Genomic DNA, 21,518 nt, shown 5'->3' with positions numbered 1-21,518 from the left:
TTATTACATGATCATCTCATAATTTATTAAACAAAAGGCGTTTTTAATTGAAAAATTCCAGTATTATAATATTTTTGAATTGTAAAAATAACTGTTTACACATTTTACAATAAAAGGGTTTATAAAATCAATGAAAATTTACAAAATTAATGTTTTCTGCTAATTCCGAAAATAAGAAATAGATAAGAAAAATAAACAAACGCTGAATATTTTAATATTTATTTACATGTTTATAGACAGGACTCAGATTTTTTGAAGCCCTCGACGACCTCAGAGTGTCGTAGAAGAACGTACAAATCAGCAAATCATTGAAAAAAATTATTCCTGCTATTTAAAGATTATTATGGTCATCTGATGGCACGATCTATAAAATAGTGCAAACTTATATTGAGAAGTTTTATATGAAAGTATCTGGTTTTTCATAACGTGATGTTAATATTTTATGTACACACATACATCAACGTGATGTGAAGTGTAAATAACTCGTGTTGGATTTGCAAAGTGCGCTAACGAGGACAATTTTTCGATTAAGGGGACCCTCTGTTTAAAATGCTCAAAAATAGGTATCTTTGTAGATTTTTCAGAAGAGACAGTTACAAAATATTATAAAAGATATATGTGATTTTCATTAATACACTCTTTAAGACGATAAAAATTTTTATTTGAAATTCTAAGTGGTATCCGGTGACCGGATCATTTAAATTAAAACATCGAAAAAGTTTCCGAAAATTGATTTCAATGTTATTTACAAACAATCAAAAAAATTTATTTCAAATTATTTAAAAACATGGAGAAAAACCAAAATCATAACGATTGATTCGTATATAAAGAAACCAGTGAACAAAAATAAAAATACAAAATAATGTGCGTCCCAAATCACATTATGTTTATAGATATTTTTGAATCGGTTTATCAGATTTTATGAAATTGTTTCAAACTACCGTTTGAAAAATTGTATTGCATTTTTGAGATGACAAAAAGTTTGATATGTCTCTTTGCAAGACGAATGTATAGATTTCCTATTCAATAGTGGTACATATAATTCTCATTATATTTAAAAATACTTTAAATCTTTCATTAGAAATATAAATTTCTAGCTATACCTATTATAGGTAAGTATTTCGCTCTGAAAATATTTGGAGTTGATATATGTACAAATTAACGAATTTCTACTTTCACGAATAGTTCACCAAATAATAAATCGTCGCAAGCGGCAATTTTTGAAAATTCATTTAAATGTGGAGTTATTTAAATTTGTATATCGACGCGCGTGGTCGCTTTCAAACTGGTGTAACCCTTGTAATTTTCAAGATATGGCGACATTTTCTTACACATTTTCAGTGTCAACTTTAAACTCGCAGCGCAATTATCTTCAAAAATATGAATATGAAATTTTTTTAAATAGTAGTTGTATGGTTTCGCGGGGGACACATTAAGCTGTTATTTATTTCACCTTGAGATGACCTTGAAAAGGCCTATAAAAGTCAACTTTGAATTTTTAAATTGTAAGCCATATTTTTTACTGTATATTATTCTTGCTGTCATCGAGGCGTTTTCGAACCGCTTGAACGTTATTTTAGCATTAGTTACTCTATCAACAACTTCTATTTAAAGAATTGTTTCATACCATTCATATTTTTCGAGATATTTGCTCTAGGAATTCAAAATGGAACACCCTGTATATCCTAAATAAATTAGAAAATAAATACGTGAAAAATTATGTTTGTGGCCAGAGGGTCTCCCCATTTAAAATTACTGTATTCTGCATTGCTCGAACGAATCGGAACCACGCTGGACGGACTCTTCGATGTTTTTTGTCGCTATTAGTCCTTTGGTGCTTTCGGCTTCTTTCATCCAGAGCTGAACCTATGCAACAATATCACATAACATACAACAAAATTATATATTTTATTAAAATATATTAATACGTTTTTAGGAATACATAGTTAGGGAACGTATTTGCAACGTTACGTCCGATTATGTTAAAGTCTTACTACTTCCGTAATGTTTGATTAGTTTCGTTAAATCCTGTTAAAATTATTGATTTAATAAAAACCTTGTGTAATGCGGAACAAACAACATAATTAAACAATATAAAATTAAGCTTATGTTTTTTGAACAATAATATTGGAATCAAGAAATTTTGTCTGCTTAAAATTATAAATCGGGATATTTCGAAATAGAATATATGTTGCTTAGAACATAATTTGTATACTGGTTTTCTCAGAAAATAATATGTATAGTGAAGTTGTTCGTAGTTTTATTTCAGAAATAGCATTTTATTTACTTAACGAAGAAATATTATACTTTGCAGAGTGGTTCAATAAGTATGACCGCCTCCGTTATCTGTAATAATATGAAAAAATGATATATACAAAACATGTATGGTATAGAGAGAGAGTAATATTGGAATGTGAACTATTATTATATAGGTGAAGTCATGTTGGAAATTTCAAGGTCAGCTTGATTTGTTTAATAGAATGACCTACCTTTTGTATCGTGCATGGAGTAGAGTGTCAAATTCTGCGTAAAAATGTATTGACCTTCATGTGTCCTAAACCTAATAGTTAACAAGATATGGTCGAAATAATTTTCAATACGTACCTACTACCTGGAAACTAGTGGTGTTCGATCTGATATCCTTTAACTTGAATATGGTGAATACATATGGAAAATGATTTCGATAATATCTTGATAGATGTAAATTCTAGTGTAAAAAATATTTTATTATGTATGTAATTTACAGAATAAATGTTCTTTATTTATTAATTTTAAATTATGTATATTTTCTTTATTTGGATAGGAAAAAATATTTTAGAATTACAAACTATGCAAAGCATAAAATAAGGCAGAAGATGCCCAACTCTCCATTATGATTTATTACAGAACCGCGCGCGGTGGCTACGCTGCCAATATTCAAAAGCGACATCCCAAAACGACGTCTCCAGATGTTAACGGAACTTCGCGAGAATGTAGTTCTTCAAAAAATATTACATTTTTTTGCAGGGGGGGGGGAGCTGATAACCATATTTCGTCGAATATCTCGAAAACTGTTAGAACCGAAGGGATGGTTTAAATGGAAAAGTGGTGTATCTTTTAATAAGTAATACAGCTGCATAAGTCGATTTTAAGACATAAAAGTAGCACTTTTTTGTTAAAGACTTTAAATGGAAGTATGTATTATTAAATTTGATTTTACAGGGAAGTTTTGTACTATCAGTTTGCATATTTTAAAATGACATTGTTGTCATAATAACTGATGCTAACCATTATAATGATCAACAATATTATTATTTATTAATACGAATACAATATTACTTTGCGTATAAAGTGGAAATAATAGCATTTCGTTCGATGATAACAAATTTAAAGGCGGCTGCTATACTATCCTCCTTCAATGTCAATGCTACGCTTTTGACGTTCTTCGACCTTTTTTTTGTGTTGTATCAATTAGTTCCTCACCTACCAATAGTGGAAAGCGATGTTTACGTGTATATAGAAACACGAGGTAAACCCTCTTTTCAACAAATTAGATTCTAACCGCACATGAAAATAGTTGAAAGATAGGATGATATTGAATTGGTTGATGAACAAGTGACAATCGCATTTTTTGTAGTAGTACTTTTTTGTTAAGCTTTTTATTCAAATGTTAAATCTATTTCCATTAATATTTGTGTGTGAGGAATGTATCCCTAAATACGAAATCTGGACAGAGTGAAATTTTTATTTTTGTGTTTTAAAAATGGTTATTGTAGTTTAAGTTTTTGGATATCTTCTGAAAAACAATGATTTTAAATCCGAATAATTAACACGTTCTATGCTATGTGTATTACCGACGTTATAAGCGTTCAGAACATATCATTTTATAATAAGTTTAAGACAAAAATATATTATGAAAAGGAAGGAGACTGTACTGCGAAAGCTATTAGTAGTACATGCAAACTAATTTGTTACTGATTAATAATATAATGTAACAGAAACGCCATGTGCCATTATGTACCCATGTACATACGAAATTTGAAAAGTCAGTCAGCGTTCGCACTCGATAGAGAACACTAGTGAAGCATATTTTCAGTCTTATACGTTTTTCCTCTCCTGAGAAAATCTATCCAGTCTACAATACTAAAATAGTTTACAATTGTAATATCAGTTTTTCACACGTTGAACATAACGCTAATGCACATAAGAATAAAAAAATAAAAATAACGTATTTAATAATGAAAGAATAGAAAAGACAAAGTTTATCATAACAATGATTTTTTGCCATTATTCTTACATCTCGTAAGTCCTAATAAAGTTTTGTTTACCTAGCACATTGTAGAAAAAATTGATTTTCATGTTTTGTAAAAAAAAGCTGTGTCGGTCATAAAGTGTTGGTCAAAAACATCTGCTAATAGCCTGAATGAAAAGTAAAGCAAAAATAGCTCGGCACTTAACGTGTTAGTTAAGTAGGTTATTCTGGCAATATTTTGAATAATTGGGGGGGGGGGGGGTACAGCATTGTTGGGGGTACAACTCGATATTGGAATGGTAAAAAATGACCACCGCAGGTATAGCAATACTGGTACCGCCTGTAACCTTCGCTGCAAACAGTATAATCAATTTATGGTACGGTCGACGCTTGGCCCACTCGTGATCGTAAAACGTTTATTAAGGATGGTACTGAACTAGAAACCTTTCAGATGTCTAAAACGTTTATTCCAAAGTATACAGTAATTGTCAAAATATGGTACCTCGGAAAAGAGCTGATTGTAACCAGTAATTCCGGGCCACGTCGTTTCTCGAGACAAAACTGTCCGTGTAAAATACTGAATACTTCTATTAAATATATAAAATAGTTGATGAATACCGTGGCATTCTGTATTTAATATGTTAAGCCCTACGTCGCTTCCTGAGGATCGACACTAGGCTTTTTGTTTAGGCGACGTGTCGCGTCGGTCGACTCGGAGAGGTGACTTCTGTTTAGACAGAAATTTGCAGTTACTTGCAGCGTCAACAGTAATTGTGTTATGGGATATGAATAAAAAGTAAACTGCTTCCTTCACGATGTGTCCTTTGCAGACTGCATAGTCGCGCAGTTGAAGATAAATATTTCAACCGAACTTTGAATGTTGGGTGAGATATTACTGCAAGAGCAAGTATTCGGATTCGATGAGCTCTTAAATACAAATTACAGAAGTGTTTTACATTCCATTATATAATTAAATACAAAATGCCAATGGACTCGCCAACTTATTTGTGTATTCAAAAAAAGTATTTTGTAATGACATAAAAATCGAATATAATATCTAAATACATTTCGAATTTGAAAAAAAAAAAATAAATTACAAGTTAATAATGTATTTATCATTCGAATATTTTTTTAAATCCTTTTTGCCCATCACTGATTGTAACTTGGCATTCTGCAGTCTCCGACTGTAAAAGGAGCGTTGTAACCTTGACTTGAACAATTTTACTACAAAACCATTAAAAAACGTTGACCGTACCATAAATTGCCTACACCATGTGCAGCGAAGGTTGGGGGCGACCAGTACTGTTATACCTGCGATATCGTTTTTCGGCCATCCCAAATGAAGTACCAAGTTGTACCCTCATATAGCTACGCAAAACATTGAAAAATGAACCTACCTAATTAAGTATTCACACTAAGGGCTGCCGTTTTGCAGAAAATACCGAAATGAACTGGCTGAAATATAAGCCCAAAAACTTCCGCAAAATCAAAATAATTTAATTAATAAAACTGCAATTAGATCGTTAAAAATTTATCATTATTCAACTGTTTTGCATTCTAAAAATCATGGTAAAATTGATCTTTCTCGAGTATGTCACGATAAAAATTAATTTCTAAATCTGATCAAAGAATAATATTACGGATGTCATCGACATAGCAAACAACGTGTTAAAACCCAATAATCAATATTTTGATTTGCTTGCATTTTTTATTTGGTTGTGTATTTATCATGTACAAATAATCAGGAAAATTAGATATAGCCTTTAACTTATATACTGTGGTCTCTTATGTCCTCAACAAAATTTCGGTACACCAACTTCCGCAACTGTATTGTACGATAATTGAAATATCAAGTTTCTTTATTTTCTTTATTTTTTTATTTATTTTTAAATTCTACAGGGTGTCCCGCATACCATGGACAAAATAAAAACTGAATCCAAAAGAAAGAATAAAATTTTTTAAATCGAATAAAATTTGCTTCATTACCGAATAAATCGAGTTTGAAAATTCAGCGAATACGCGTACTATTAGATAAGAATCGGCTGATGCGTCTGATCATGAACTAGCGATTCTGCTTCTTGCATATACTAAAGCACGCGAACCCGACGTATCTCTAAATTCGTTTTTCTCGAAAACGAAGCGTCAAACAAAATAATTTTATTTTTTCCTTTCGGCTCATTTGTACGTGTAGAATTAATTTCCAATCGATGTGTCACTGTATGGAGGACACCCTGAATACTTAAAGGTATTTGAGAAAGTGTACACAGAATTTCAGAAAAATGTGATACTTCGTAAACTGAATGAACAGTGTGTGTTTTAAGGGTTAATATTTGAACGAGAAATTTGTTAATTTATCGTGTAATAAGTTCGCATCGGCCGCGGTTCGTAGCTAAAGAAGTGTTATCTGTAACTGTAGCTTCTTTTGATTGCGATGTCGATACGTATCAAATTATACATATGGTCTGGGTGCTCTATATATGTACCTTCAGTCAGTTTCCTTTCAAACTTCACAGAGTAAAGTGCATTGTTCATACGGATGAGCACATTCATTTTTGTCACTTAAATCGTATTTACATTTAAAAAGCAAAAAAATTCGTGAGAGATTAAAAAGAACAGTTTGTGGTGGTGGGGTTATTAAGAAACGTACCGTTCAAAAGTGGATTAAAAGGTTTAAAGGTCAAGATTTTTACGTAGGTGATTGAAAACGAAGTGGCAAGCCATCAACGATTGATGTAGACGAAATTGCGGATTTAATCTAGCGAAATCCAAGATATTATCAGAATGGCAAGTGTGTAATTAATTAGTTGAGTTCCATAAATAAAAAAAAAAGAAAAAAAGCAGCGTTTTATTCTCTTTCACGAAAACGCGTTAGGACTTATAACACTGCCCGATATTGAATGAACAAGTTAGTTATATAAACATGTATATTATATATACAAGATAGTTTCCATAAATATTCGAGAATATAGATTGAACATTTTGAATCAAGAATTTAACAAAACTACTATTTTTTAATGTTTTTATTAAGCTAGTTAAAATTAAGTTGCAGAGTTGTACTCCTTATTAAAAGATACACAATTTTTCCATTTAAATCTTCCCTTCAGTTCTAATAGTTTCCGAGATATTCAATTAAATATGGTCCTCTCCCCTTACTATGAGCGGGCTGTTGTCGCCTCATCAATATGAACGATAGCCGGAAATTATGGATTTAATCCAGCAAAATCCACGATACGCTCGAAATGCAAATACATAATTAATTAAAAAAGTTCCATAAAAAATGTAGCAGCATTCCGCTAAAGGACTTATTACACAACCCGATATTTATTAAACAGATAAAAAAATTTAAGATCGAGCTACGCAGTTTACTTATTAAAAGATATTTAACTTTTCATGTAAACCGTCCCTCTAATTCCAACAGTTTCCATTGAGGGTTATTTTCAACTGATCAATAAGAACGATAACCGTCAAAAAAATGTTTAATGTTTTTGCAAGAGCTACATCATCCGGAAGATTCATTAACGTCTTTACTAATGTTCTTTATCTTCTGTCTCTGAATTTTTATTTTTAAAATTGATTGAACATTTCGTTTAACTAACACTATTATACATGAAATGAGAGACTGCAAAAGATATCTCAGTATTTTTCAGATTTGTTTACAGCCTAGGCAATAAACATTTAAATCCGGAGATAAAAAACCATACAGGATGGATTCAGCTCGGACTAACCGAGTGCCACCTAAGCTACATGTAAACTGTTTGGTATACGAAAAAATGGTTAAAACGAAATGGTGTCGATGGTTTCAAAAGTGTGATAATTAGTTTTTGTCTATTTTGTTTTTTAATCGAGATATAAAAGTGGCCTTGAGTTTCTTTATTTTAAAGGGTCAATTTTAATCTTGTGGTTGAAGAGAGAATGAGAAGAATGAGAGAATGAAAGAATTATTCTGAATAAAAAACTATAGATATATGGGGTGAAAAACCAATAGTGGACAATTATTGCTATTTGCACAAAGATATTTAATCACCTGTTTGTACAATAAATCTCTTCTTCGACCTGGTGGCTCCTTCTTTAACAGCGGTACCAATATCCCCAAGGAAGACTGAAACCTTTCCAACGCGTGCACGTAACTTCCTTCGGCAAGATACTGTGCGGCCACTTCTCCTAATTCCAGTCCGTCTAGCAGTTTAGTTGTACTTTTGCTAAGTGTCCCTAAACACACGCAACAACAACAAACAATGTAATTTCACGTTCACCCGTTTCACTCGAGACCCAAACACTGCAATTCATTTTCCAACGTCGCTGCATGGGCATAAAGTAATATTTCTTCCTAACAAACAATATCGATAAAACGCTGTGAAGCCGGTTCCATCAATTACGTTCTTCAATCACGTGTCTCGCCATAGGAGGGACTCCGTTATTGCTGAACATGACCAAGAAGAGACTCCGTTCCATTCCAGTAAATTTCATGTTTCGTTGAATTTCATTTCAATTCTCATTGAAATTCTATCGGAAAATTTTTGCCATCTTCTTGAAAGAAAAACTTTGTTACTCTTAATTAGAGTTATATAGCGTCGCGTAACTATCTTGTCAGACTTTTTATTAATTTGGAAACCATTTGGAAACTTGTACAGAAAATTATTTGTCCGTTAAGCAACATCGCGAGGCAGAAGAAATATTGTTTTATGCATATTTACCATCACCAGATATTAAGTTTTAACAAAACAATTAGTAAAAGTTTGATACAAACATAGTTCAGGATACATTAACGATGTTCGTTCGGTCGAGGACGCCACACTTTGGATCATCGAGGGGTTCGCTTTATCCTTGTCGCTACCACCCTCTATACACGAAGCTTTTAGTATTTCAGCCCTCTTAATGTAATTATTTACGTGTGACCTTAAAATCTCTTTCCGTTTTAGTTCAGTCTCATCTAATAAAATACCGTGTATTTTTAAGCGTTTGGTCCACCATACTGCGTTTGTTTACAACCGGTACGAATTATTTATACCGGGATCGATCACTTCTTACTTGTTAAAATAGGAATGAAGTATCTAAGCGCTTCGCAGTAAAGATAAAACGCTTCCTTCGAATTTTTCTCCGTATCCATTTTCACCGCCTGCTGGATCAACTCCACTGCCTTCTCGTAATTTTCCTTTGTCGGCGCGTGCGCCAAATCCAAAAAGTCATGGGTAAAGAAATCATCGAACGTTATCCTCTGGTCGGGATCGTGTTTCAACAAGGACAGCAATAAATCCTTGCACTCGCGCGACGCGTGGCATCCTTTTGGTAACTGACCCACAACATCAATGTTAACGAATGAAACAGAGCTTAAAATGCAGTAATGACTCGGAATATGTAAAGGAGATGTGCACGATATTTGTAAAAAATTTAAATGCAATGACGAAATTTTTTCATTTTTAATCATTTCTTTATGAAACTCTTACGAATATATGCGCGACGTTTTGCTGATCAAAATGAGACAAAATACGATACCATTTGGATCATATTTACCCGATTCATTCACGGTTCACTGGAACCTCGATTATCCGAACCGATGATATTTCTCATTATCCGAATACCTGCATCGCATACAAACAGTAAAGATTTAATCTAACACTGTAATTAGGTAATTGTTTTATTACCATGTTCTACTGAATTAGTTCGAATAACAGAGGTTCTACTGTATCGTGAATTAAACAAGTAAATATGATCCAAATTCTGCCGTGTTTGGTGCTATTTTAATAAGAAAATTGTCACAAACATGTTGGTAAAAGCTTCATGAAAAAATCATAAGAAACAAAAAAGTTGAACACAATCTAAGTGACATTTCGGTCTCGAAGATTTCACACATATCGAGGCATTACTGTATGTAAACGTCTCTTTCCCAATCCTGTTCGTTCACATATAATTTATAAAAAGAAGGCAGAACATCTAAATATCAGTAATATTTTTAAAGATTTCAGCGTTTTCCCAATAGTATTAAAAAATGAATTCCATGTTAACATGTTTTCCTCACGATTAAATACAATGGAATTATAAGTATACGTTTATTATAAAGTGTAGTGAAAACGGTAGTTTATAATTATAGAACTACCTAACAATCAAAACGACTGGTCTGTAATTGCTCGTAAAAGTTATAAAAATGCATGTGTAAATACAACTATAAAACTGCGTTTCTATCTTATAATCTATATCTTCAGTATACGTATACATAAAGAAATTACTTTATTTAATAATTTTAAAAACGGTAACTTTTATTGCTTTTATACATCGGTCATTAACTCTACTGGATTCGAGAAAATGCAATAACACGAATTTCAGATCTTTTATTTTACAATTACCGAGATTGCAAACGTGCATTTGTGAGAAATTACTGAATAAACATGCATTATAATGAAGATTGCGTAAAAATGTAAGCGTAATTTTATTGTTTTTAAAACGCAATATCGACTATTTACTTTTCATGTTCGGTAGTTCTAGCGTTTCAAATTTCATGTATCAAAAAGTTACGATGCTCCGCCCTGTTGGTATACTGTGCACACATACATAAATTAGTTACGAGCGGTAAGTGTCGACTACTTATATACTCTTTTCACGTGAATATGTATATACTTTGCATGTATACAAACACAAATATAAGTTACGTATAAGTTATAATTATAGTTAATTGCGCAACTGCCTTTACGTATATACATTTCTATATTTAGACAGGGTGTTCCCAAGTGAAGCGGTTAAATTGTGTCACTATGTTTTGTGACCAGAAATTTAAAAAAATATTACGGACACGTAATTAGCAAATATCATGGTTCTAGAAACGTTTCGTTAAAAAGTTGCAATTAAAAACTAATTAATAGAAATTGGTTCTGAACAAAAACCCGTGCCGTTTACTAAACGTTATATTTAAATGAAATAATTCAAACAAAAATTCGATAGAATTATACTATATTAATTAATTTACATGCATGTAGCTACAAGTAATAAAAATGGGTTGTACTTGCAATACTTGAATTATAACGACTAGTCTTAAACCTAAAGATAACAGCAGCCTTGTCGTCCATCGATGTACAAATAATTCATATTTGCTTGTGAACCCTAACTAATCTTACAATTTACAAACATCAAATTTGGAGACAAACCCATAGCTTCTATGAAAACATTATGAAAATGACTTTAAAACATTATCACTAGATTGCGGATCTTTATGCAACATAAGAATTCTCTAATTAGGCCAATCGTCAGAAACACGAAGAAGTCGAAAATAGTGTAAAAGTATTCGAAAAATTGTCCAACGCCTTCACAGTTTTGTAGTTCACATATCCATTCTTGCCATAAATGCATAAAACCCGATACCGACTTATCGCTAAAGTCTTTATAATTGTAAATTTCTTTGGAACTTCTCAACAAAGCGATTTCAATGTTATGCCGAGCTAACATATTTTCTTATTACCAAGCGTAGCTTATAGTGACAAATGCTGGTTATTAGGCAAGTTAGCCACGGTATGTCTTTTCTTGAAGTTCCATACACAACAAAAGGTTAACAGAGCCACACATTAAACTTTCATACATTCAGGTAGCAATTTTCTTAACAAAACAAAAAACATAAACGACAAACATACAAACATGCAATGAAAGTTCAATGAAATGGATTGCCTGGGGCGAACGTGCATATCGTGGCCCGTATCGCAATGAACGTAGTAACGTCGAAACACCCTGCGAATAGTATACAAATGTATAGTAGTGGCAGATGGTAGGTAGAGTATCACCGTTAACAGGTGTATGAACTAACTTGTATATGTGTTTATATAGGTATACATGGGGATATTTTGTTTTTGGTCTCACAAAGGAGATCAATATCGGTAGTCACCTCTATAGGTCGAGTGTCCTTGATTTTCTCTGTCAATTCTTGGACACTGCCGCTGGAGTAAGGTGCTTTGCCGAAAAGGCACTCATACATGATCACGCCGACGCTCCAGAGATCGACGCGGGCATCGTACTTCCGTTTCAATAATATTTCCGGCGCCATATAGAGGGGAGAGCCTCGAATAGCGAATTTTTGCTCGGAATTGGAAAGGTATTGAGCGAGACCGAAGTCTGAAATGAAAAGATCGTGTCCATGGCGGTGGGGACTGCTGCGAGCGGGAAAGAAAAATTGTTTTGGGTGGGCACGAACCTCCGACTTTTAACACCAATTGCGGCTTTCTCGTTAACAGTAGGTTCTGCGGCTTCAGGTCCATGTGGGAGACATTGTGATTGCGTAAATATCTCAGCGCCAGCGCGAGCTGTTGCAGAAACCCCCGGCAAATTTGTTCGGGTAGCTTGTGCCTCTTCCTTATAAAACTCGATAAGTCGCCGGCGTCGCAGTACTCCATTGCGATGTATATATGCCTAAGTTACGCTAGGTGATAGAGTTGTCTTTACGTACAGCTCGGAACAGGTAGACGATTGACTACGCTAGAGTGCAGGACTGATCACGATTTTGCTTGACTCGAACATGTCGATAACAGCGGAAGACTAAAAGTCCCGTTCGCATTTTATGATTCTGATCGAAAGGCGACTGCATGGTTTACTTTATCGGCGCGAAATTAATTGTTCTAGCGTTCCGGTAGACCGTTCTTATTTTAATTTGATCGTATAGTGATTTTTGGGGCTCTACTAACCCGTCGTCCCAGAAAAAGTCCCTCATCTCTACGATATGCTCGTGGTTGAGAATTTTTAGAAGATTGATCTCCGTGATGAGATTATCGATAGCCGACTTGGACAGCGACGATTTGTCTACACATTTGATTGCGACTACCTCTCGGCATCCATCCTACAAACGACCAACAATAGGATTACGTTATATCGCCTTGAGATAACTTACTTCTTTCAAGCTTCAATGCAACCATCTTTTCTGGCCACCTCTCAAATCAACGGAGCCATTCGACTGACAGAGACCAGTCTGATTGGAATACATTAAAAGTCACACTGGAATCCGCAGCACGCGGGACCAACCGATATTTTCTGCTCTGCGTTATGACAGAAAAATAAAACGTAGCGCAAAGGTTAGTGTATTCGCATAAACTTTGATCAGTATTATTACTTCCAAGTAGCGATGGGCACGAGACCCGTCGCGCTACTGTGAACACACCCGGTGAGTCTCGAGCATTTACAAAGTTCTTGAAAATTGTATTTTTTAAGCGTTGGTAAATTATACTAAACGACTCGTGATCTTAATAAAACCGCCAATAAATTTATCTATAAGATTTTATCTGAAATTTCTTCTAATTTTTATGTATTAATGTTAAAATATTTTGACTCAGTTATTCAAATAAGCGTGCAAAAACACCTTGACCAGCAATCCAGAATTGACACTTTAATTATTTAGCGGCAATATTTCAATGAAAACGTGTGATTCTATCTTATAATTACAGATACTAATTGTAAACCAATTTTCAAGAACTACTAGTTATGTTTAATAATCGAAATTATAGTTTTAGAAATTTACCTGTTTCTTATGGATAATGTCACAAATTAATATCATATGATTGAACTAAGATAACGATGGTAATTAACAGAGTCCCTAATGAATGCAGTGTAATGACAGAGATATCGTTGTATTCTTTGTGAAAAAGTTCGTCGATTAAATTGGCAAAAAATACTAATTATGTCTTTTTTAAGTTGAAACTTGTCATTTTGCATAACTACGTATCCATTTGTAAAACATTTATAAACACTTAATATCTTTATATTTTCAAAACATATTTTCTGCGTGACTAAATGTAAATAATCTCTGAATATAAATAATCTTGTTATTCATGTCAGTCATGTATTTATCTCATCTGATGTCTTTTAACAGCGAGAATTTAATTTTTCCCCGAATATTGCAGTCAAATTCGCGATAACGATCTTTCATTAAATTCGAATCTGCACTTAATTATCATGGTAGACGAATAGGTGAAAACTGTCAAATTCATACATTAACATCAAAGTGAGTAGTATTATTAATTGATTGAGTTATCTAGTGACATTATTAATTAATTAGATCGTCAGCGAGATGTATTCGACATCGAGTAACCTATTACTGCATTGCAGCGCCTTGTAAAAGTCACTAATGGATACTCCATTATTTATATCATTTACATCATATGTCTATCATTTATAGTTGAAACCATAAAGGATTGTCTTTTTCTTTCACCGACATAATAAGACGCAATAAATGCTTCGTATTGAACTTCGTTATCTTACGCGAGAGGTGTGAACATGTAATCAATCATTTATTTTCATCTCAAACAAAACAAATCTATATTTATTTAATGTTAATTTTAGGAAAGTTCAATACCATTTTATGTGTATGCACGGAAATCGTGATTCGAAAAGTAAAATTGTGGCTCCCGCCGAATTTGTTACGTCACTGTCATCATATGCTTCGATTGCTTCTTCGTTCTGAACCTCAAAGTGTACATACCTTTTTGATCGCTTTATAGACGGTCGCATAACTCCCCGAGCCGATTTTTTCTAACAAAGAATAATCACTCACACTGGGCAAACTCATCTCGCCCGATAACTGAGTGATTCACATCGATGTCTATCCCGAATATACTACGATACGGTGGGGTTAAGTTCACTTTACAAGAACGCCGTGAGCTTCTCCGTTTATCGTTCGTATACACATTGGCGTAGCTACTTAAACTTCTATATATACATAAACAAATCGTCTCGAATCGTAAATAATACTGATGTCTTTACATACATTCTCTATTATAACATAAAATACAAATTGAATACCTTTACGGGATTTACACTCTTTCCTAATTAGACTACCTAATGGATCTTAAGTACTATAGTAATCTACGTTAACTATTGAAATAGATATCACTTCACCAAACACGTGTCATCTTCAGGTAACAGAATTTTATTTTTATTTTCAACGTTGCTCGCTACACTTCTGAGATTTGAGATTCGATTTGCAAATCAGTTTCTGTCGAATGTATGTATAAATTTGGAGCACGAAACACTAGGAACAATACCGTAGACACTTGAAATAGTTATGTCAAAATTTTGCCCTTCATGGAGACGCTCATGTGCGTCAGCTGTGCGCCGCGACGAAGCAAACTTCAAGTAGTTGACTCGAGTCAGTGAAACGCCACTTGGTGACGAGACGTTTCGTTGTCGTGTCACTAATTGATTCTCAATTTCTCGGCTAATATCACGCGAAATTCTGTATCTGTTCCAGTTCACTCATTAGTGAAAAGTCTTGGCTTCGACCAGTGAAAAAAGAAAGTTATATTTTTCAAGTTAATCGAAGAGAAGTTATGATAGTGGACGTGACTGTAGTGTTCGAGCTATAAGCTCGTCCATTCGTTCATGGCAAACAGTGCATTTTCGATTAATGTATGGTTTTATCTGATTAGCCTGCTAATTCGATAACTTGATTGGGTGCAATGGCTGAAAACATTATCGTGCATGGTAATACATCTTGTACATTTTCTAAATGTTTCGACGTCAATCAAATGTCAAGATATCGCATTAAGTGTATTTAGTGTTTTTCGTGTTTATTTAAGAAATTTTTGATTTGTGCTGGATGTCCTATTCCCTAACCATTCGTCAATTAAATTTACTTAAGTTATTTTTCGCTTTTTAATCTTCAGAATCTTTTCCGAGTTTGATTACTACACAATGTAGGAGATTTCCACAAATGTTTTTATTTGAAAAATATTTAATAATCTCCTTCCTACTACATAATATCATTTACATATGTACATGTCATGTGTTTCTAGTTATACAAAAAACATATACAGAATAACACACACGCGCGCGCACCCACACACACATGTGTAGATGTATAATGTCTACATTACTTAGATTATACAAAGAATTTATTGTGTTGATAATTTATTAGTACGACTTAGAAGATTTATTAGAATGTTAGTCAACTTATAATAATAGGCTTAATAAAAATCAAGGAATACGAAATAGTAGTTCGATAAACACGAGACGCCATTATGTATAATAGTATTTCCTCGCTATAAGTTTAGCTTACCTTTCATGCTATAAGCTCGTGATTATCATTATTATGTTGACGCATAGTAAATAGTCAATATTCCCATTGTAATGTTATGTTTGTGATCCGTTTTTCTCATTTGTCAAAGAAGCTAAACGTTTTTGGCGACTAATTCGTTTTAAGTTTATAGTAATCTCGAGCTTATAGCGAAGAAATATTATACACAGAAGTCTCCCGATTGGCTAGAGCCACGGTAGCCCATTCATCGTTCCCCCCGTGGAAATAGCATTACATGTATCAGCTACCGGAGTTCAACTCTGATGTTTTGGCAGCTGATTTTATTCTTGCTTACGAGCATTGTATAGGATTATTGGAAAATTTTTTTACCGTCTATGTTAGTGGACGGTTCGCAGAGTGTAGTGACAGTAGATTTTACGCGATACTGTCGGCAGGAGCTAAAGGAAAAACGGACGATAAAGCTTCTGGCTTTATTCGGAAAGTAGCTGACGATGACGTCATGTGCTGAAACATAAGCTGTTTTCACCTTGTTCCGCTACAACAATATTTCGCGTGTACAGGTGTGATGAATTTCCTTGTGATACTTTAATTTTGTGCGCATTCATCCCCGGAACAACAAAACGATTCTCGCGTTCGTGGAAGTGCCTCTGTTGGTCCGATTAAAAAGTTGATAATTTGCAAATCTTGAAGTAAAATATAAACATTTCAATGTACTGTTTTCTCTTTACTATAATATACATTTTGTTTACAATTTCATTGTGCTATTCAACGAATGAAGTATAGTATATAGAATCTGAATTATTATAGTAGCAAAATCGTTAAAGATGTTGTATGATTTGCTTGGTTTTATGTACAGGTGCAAACTATATAAAATAAGGAAAAAGTATACGTTGAAATTTTGATCGTTCAATAAATTAATATCGAAATGGATTCTGAAGAAGAGACATATGATGATGTTGATTCTGGTAATGAGTCCAGCGGGGACGATGTGGATTTTGCTATGGAAATTGAAGCTGAAAATCCAAGAGAACGAACAACAGATGTTGATGAGTATCCCTTTGAAGTTTTGTCTACAGAAGAGATAGTACAGCATATGATCGATTCTATAAAAGAAGTCAACACAGTTGTAGAAGTATATTACAAAATAAATCTCTAATTTTTATAGTTTTTTTATAATATCAATAGTGAAGTAAATATGATTACTGGATTACATAATTTTCATTGTAGATACCGGCAACAACAACACGTATTTTGTTAAATCATTTTAAATGGGATAAAGAGAAATTAATGGAACGTTTTTACGATGGAGATCAAGAGAAATTATTCACAGAAGCACGTGTTATCAATCCGTTTAGGAAGGGTCCATTGATAAATAGAAGTCAATCTTCCCAAAGTGCTCTAGTAAGTTTAAGCATCCTTTTTCCTTTAAGTTTCCTTTTTCTTTGTATGCATTTAAGATAAACATAATACTATGTGTTTATGACTTTGTTTTAGTCGACAAAAGTGATGACAAATGGTACAGAGGAATGTGGAATCTGCTTCATGGTTCAACCGTCTGCAGTATGTGCAATATAAAATTATCTAATAATCATATTATCGATACGTAGACTGCAGATCTTTATGCAATTTCCCATTTTCATAGTTGATTTTCTAAAAATTGAATTCAGAGACAAATCGCTTTCGTTGATCAAAAGATTCATTGTAGAGAAGCTATACCGAGAGTGTTTTTATATTTTAATAATCTAAATGCATTCCTGGGTTTTATAAATTTGCAAGTGCCATAAATGCATAAAGATCCGTACTTTCATGATAAGCTTAATAATATATTCAAAATGTAATATCATTGTTTAAATTTCTACTAGATGATGACCGGTTTAGAATGCGGACATCGTTTTTGTACTGGTTGTTGGGGAGAATATCTCACGACTAAGATTATGGAAGAAGGTGTTGGTCAAACAATTGCATGCGCAGCACATGCCTGTGACATTTTAGTTGACGATGCCAGCGTTATGAGACTTGTAAAAGACTCTAAAGTCAAGCTGAAATATCAGCATTTAATAACTAATAGTTTTGTTGAAGTAACTATCCTTTCATTCCATATTTTCTATTGTTTTGCATTTATGTAAAAGAAATGCTCTTGAAATACATTAATTGTTGTTGGGCTTTACAGTGTAATAGGCTACTAAGGTGGTGTCCATCTCCAGATTGTAATAATGCTATAAAAGTACAGTACATTGAAGCTAGACCTGTAACTTGTAAATGCGGACATACATTCTGTTTCCATTGCGGCGAAAATTGGCATGACCCAGTAAAATGTCATTTACTACGTAAATGGATAAAGAAATGCGATGACGATTCGGAAACATCAAATTGGATCGCCGCAAATACAAAAGAATGCCCCAAGTGTAATGTTACTATTGAGAAAGATGGTGGATGTAATCACATGGTGTGCAAAAATCAGAATTGCAAAACTGATTTTTGTTGGGTGTGTCTCGGACCTTGGGAGCCACATGGTTCTAGTTGGTATAATTGTAATCGTTATGATGAAGAGGAAGCGAAAGCTGCTAGAGATGCTCAAGAGAAAAAAAGATCTGCCCTGCAACGATACTTATTTTATTGTAATAGATACATGAATCATATGCAGTCACTGAAATTTGAAAGTAAACTTTACGCGAGTGTAAAAGAAAAAATGGAAGAAATGCAACAACACAATATGTCCTGGATCGAGGTAAAACTAATACAATTAAGCGGAAGTAACTCGTGTTATGCGCGTGCATCGTTAATATTCAATTTTGTGTTCACATTTTCAGGTACAATTTTTGAAAAAAGCTGTAGATATTTTGTGTTCCTGTAGACAGACTCTTATGTATACTTACGTTTTTGCTTACTATTTGAGAAAAAATAACCAGTCTGTGATTTTCGAAGACAACCAAAAAGATCTAGAGGGAACGACAGAACGTCTCTCAGAATATCTAGAAAGAGATATTACAAGTGAAAATCTTGCCGATATTAAACAAAAAGTTCAAGATAAATATAGGTAAGCTTTTTGAGAAAAGTAATTCAACTAGCTTATATCTCATAACAAAAGCAAAGATATAGATATTATTATTTATTTTTTAAGATACTGCGATAGTCGGAGGAAAGTGCTTTTAGAACATGTACACGAAGGATACGAAAAGGATTGGTGGGATTATGTGGAATAGAGAACTGTACCAATTTTGTGTTTCGGGGATGTACAACAAGTTCTTTATCTTGTTACTGTTGCCCCAGCTGTGATAAATCAAGAAAGCTGATAAAGAGACAAAAAATAGAACATGTCACCAAGTGATTTACGTGTTACATATACTTTAAACACAACATGATCTATGGCAACACATATATCGTTATGAATTTTGAATTTATTAAAATCGAATCCTACTACTATCAGGTTGCATGTAAAATTCTTTTATATTGATTACGGGCTCCGATTTTTGCTAGTTGTGTGCTATATACGGTCGTAATGTCTTGATCCTTCATAAATATGGGTTGCAATGGTATTTTCGAATTTTGAATCAATTTTATACACATGCCAGTTGTTAAAAACATGGAGATATGAAACAAGTCGAAGCAGTACGATTTAGTACTGAAAGAAAGTTTCTCTGAAATTCGCTTAACACCTTGGGGACGACGTTGACAGCTCGTACCGAGCCTTGAGATAAAGAAAGTCGTAAATTGAACATTAAAAATCAGTATCGATCGATGCCGCCGCGTTTGTTTTTGGTGTCTTCAACACCTAAACTTGGGCTCAACATGTGGGAACTTTGATGCAGTCTCTTTTGAGATTTTTATTGCCTCCTGTGAATCTGCGGATCTACCGAAACCGTTCCACAGGGAACGGTCCGTCCCCAAAGTGTTAATATATTTTATCGCTGTAGTATAACTATGTATCTTTTCAGACTACTATAAGATTCTTCAGAAATGTAATTAAGTAAATTTGAAAGAACAGGAAACTCTTCGAGAATTTATTAAGCAGTACATGAAAAGGTTACTTATAGGGCTAGAATATCTTGATCTGTCTCTTAATCTCAGATCTGTGCATTCGATTTATGAAGGGGTAATTGAACATAACAGATTATTGGTGCAAATAAGATTCGCGAGATAATTAATCATGTTCATTCTATTTTGGACTACGATACGTCCAGGCTATAAATGCCAATTTTTATGAAAATTGAATCAAAGTGATCATATCGTCAATATATTGATTTGAATTCTATTTCTCATTGCTACGCTCGGACAAATTATTGGAATTATACTTGCATGACGTGAAGGGTCCAATGTTTTTTAGAATTTGTAATTTAAATTATTTTTCTTTTGATAAAACTTATTGATTAATACTATACATATATTTTTATTAAAATGGCTAATTTCTAACATGTGCATCATACATGTTGCAGTTTCAATTTATTTAAAATTTGAAAGTCTGCAAATGATCATTTTCATTCAATTTCGTTTGATTATATAATATTCTCATAGTGCTGACGATATATACTATTACCAATTAGTTTATGGTTAACGACCATGACACAATGATCACTTATTGTTGTATAAGTGGGGAACGAAATAACAGTTCCGTTTGTACAGTTATATAGTTATATATTCACACATAAATGCATAATACATACTTATATATAGTTGTAATATCAATATTAGCAAAACTAAAGTAGAAACATTTGAAGGTTTATTAAAGAAAAAATGAAAAAATTGTTGATTCTTACTATTATCCACGTTAGGAAATAAAAAAAAAGTAAAATGCAGTTGTTTTCTGTACAGTCACAAAATTTGAGTAGAATTAAGAGAACTGTTAGATATATTCAAAGGAAATTATTCTCTAGTTTATTGTATATTCATGTAACGCGTAAAATTATACATAGATATCAAGGAATTATGTTTTTTTTTATATATTTGAGCATAGGTATTTAAAGAAAGGATTTTTATGTAATGATTACTTCTTCTTAAAAATCATCATATATTTATTAGGATGTATGCGATGATTTTTCAGTAGTTGAATTGAAACTTTTTAAATTGTTGAACATATCCGTGAAACGTAAACAAAAATAGACGAGATATCAAGAATTGGATATTCGACAGAAACGATCTCTATCACTAGAGAGAAAGTGTTCTCTAGTCACACGATCGTGGTGCATGTCGATGATCGGTTATTGGCAATATGTATGCAAAAGCTACGTAAACTATAATTAGTTTAAATCATCCATTCAATTCCGCAACCAAAAGAATTACTGCTGCACGTTA

At 33.2% G+C, this 21,518-nt stretch overlaps 2 protein-coding genes across 7 annotated transcripts; one reads left to right on the top strand and one right to left on the bottom strand.

The window, feature by feature from the left end:
- Positions 1–15,115, bottom strand: Aduk (unc-51 like kinase 3 homolog Aduk). Of its 3 annotated transcripts, none has more exons than XM_076804734.1 (10): positions 14,996–15,115; positions 14,676–14,902; positions 12,889–13,040; positions 12,402–12,616; positions 12,096–12,322; positions 9,260–9,521; positions 8,979–9,161; positions 8,256–8,440; positions 1,635–1,866; positions 1–1,491 (listed from the first exon to the last, which is right to left on the bottom strand). In XM_076804734.1, the coding sequence occupies exons 2-9, from the start codon at positions 14,760–14,762 to the stop codon at positions 1,753–1,755; spliced, it is 1,425 nt and encodes a 474-aa protein (XP_076660849.1). In that variant the 5' UTR covers positions 14,763–14,902; positions 14,996–15,115; the 3' UTR covers positions 1–1,491; positions 1,635–1,752. The 3 variants fall into 3 exon arrangements, with proteins under 3 accessions (XP_076660849.1, XP_076660853.1, XP_076660854.1); XM_076804738.1 differs by lacking the exon at positions 14,996–15,115 and adding an exon at positions 13,092–13,236 and having other exon boundaries at positions 14,676–14,813; XM_076804739.1 differs by lacking the exons at positions 14,676–14,902; positions 14,996–15,115 and having other exon boundaries at positions 12,402–12,626; positions 12,889–13,026.
- On the top strand, positions 13,245–19,652 carry Ari-1 (E3 ubiquitin-protein ligase ariadne-1). 4 transcript variants are annotated; one of them, XM_076804727.1, is made up of 9 exons: positions 15,352–15,676; positions 16,611–16,789; positions 17,086–17,361; positions 17,457–17,630; positions 17,724–17,789; positions 18,092–18,307; positions 18,400–18,957; positions 19,040–19,266; positions 19,351–19,652. In XM_076804727.1, exons 3-9 carry the CDS (start codon positions 17,155–17,157, stop codon positions 19,430–19,432), a joined length of 1,530 nt encoding a protein of 509 aa, XP_076660842.1. In that variant the 5' UTR covers positions 15,352–15,676; positions 16,611–16,789; positions 17,086–17,154; the 3' UTR covers positions 19,433–19,652. The 4 variants fall into 4 exon arrangements, with proteins under 4 accessions (XP_076660844.1, XP_076660842.1, XP_076660841.1 ...); XM_076804729.1 differs by lacking the exons at positions 15,352–15,676; positions 16,611–16,789 and adding an exon at positions 13,245–13,361; XM_076804726.1 differs by lacking the exon at positions 16,611–16,789.
- The last annotated feature ends 1,866 nt before the right edge of the window (positions 19,653–21,518 follow it).

The sequence above is a fragment of the Halictus rubicundus genome, chromosome 2 (assembly GCF_050948215.1).
Source record: "Halictus rubicundus isolate RS-2024b chromosome 2, iyHalRubi1_principal, whole genome shotgun sequence".
Classification (NCBI taxonomy): domain Eukaryota; kingdom Metazoa; phylum Arthropoda; class Insecta; order Hymenoptera; family Halictidae; genus Halictus; species Halictus rubicundus.
This window is presented reverse-complemented; position numbering and strand designations above follow the sequence as displayed.

Excerpts from the sequence above, each read along its gene's own strand:
- Aduk (XM_076804734.1), bottom strand. The coding sequence starts at position 14,762 with ATGAGTTTGCCCAGTGTGAGTGATTATTCTTTGTTAGAAAAAATCGGC. Across the intron at positions 12,617-12,888 it reads GACTTTTTCTGGGACGACGG|GCATATATACATCGCAATGG; the intron begins GTTAGTAGAGCC and ends AGCGTAACTTAG. Across the intron at positions 12,323-12,401 it reads ATTGGTGTTAAAAGTCGGAG|ACTTCGGTCTCGCTCAATAC; the intron begins GTTCGTGCCCAC and ends TTTTCATTTCAG.
- Ari-1 (XM_076804729.1), top strand. The coding sequence starts at position 17,155 with ATGGATTCTGAAGAAGAGACATATGATGATGTTGATTCTGGTAATGAG. Across the intron at positions 18,958-19,039 it reads ACAATATGTCCTGGATCGAG|GTACAATTTTTGAAAAAAGC; the intron begins GTAAAACTAATA and ends TCACATTTTCAG. Across the intron at positions 19,267-19,350 it reads AAAGTTCAAGATAAATATAG|ATACTGCGATAGTCGGAGGA; the intron begins GTAAGCTTTTTG and ends TTATTTTTTAAG.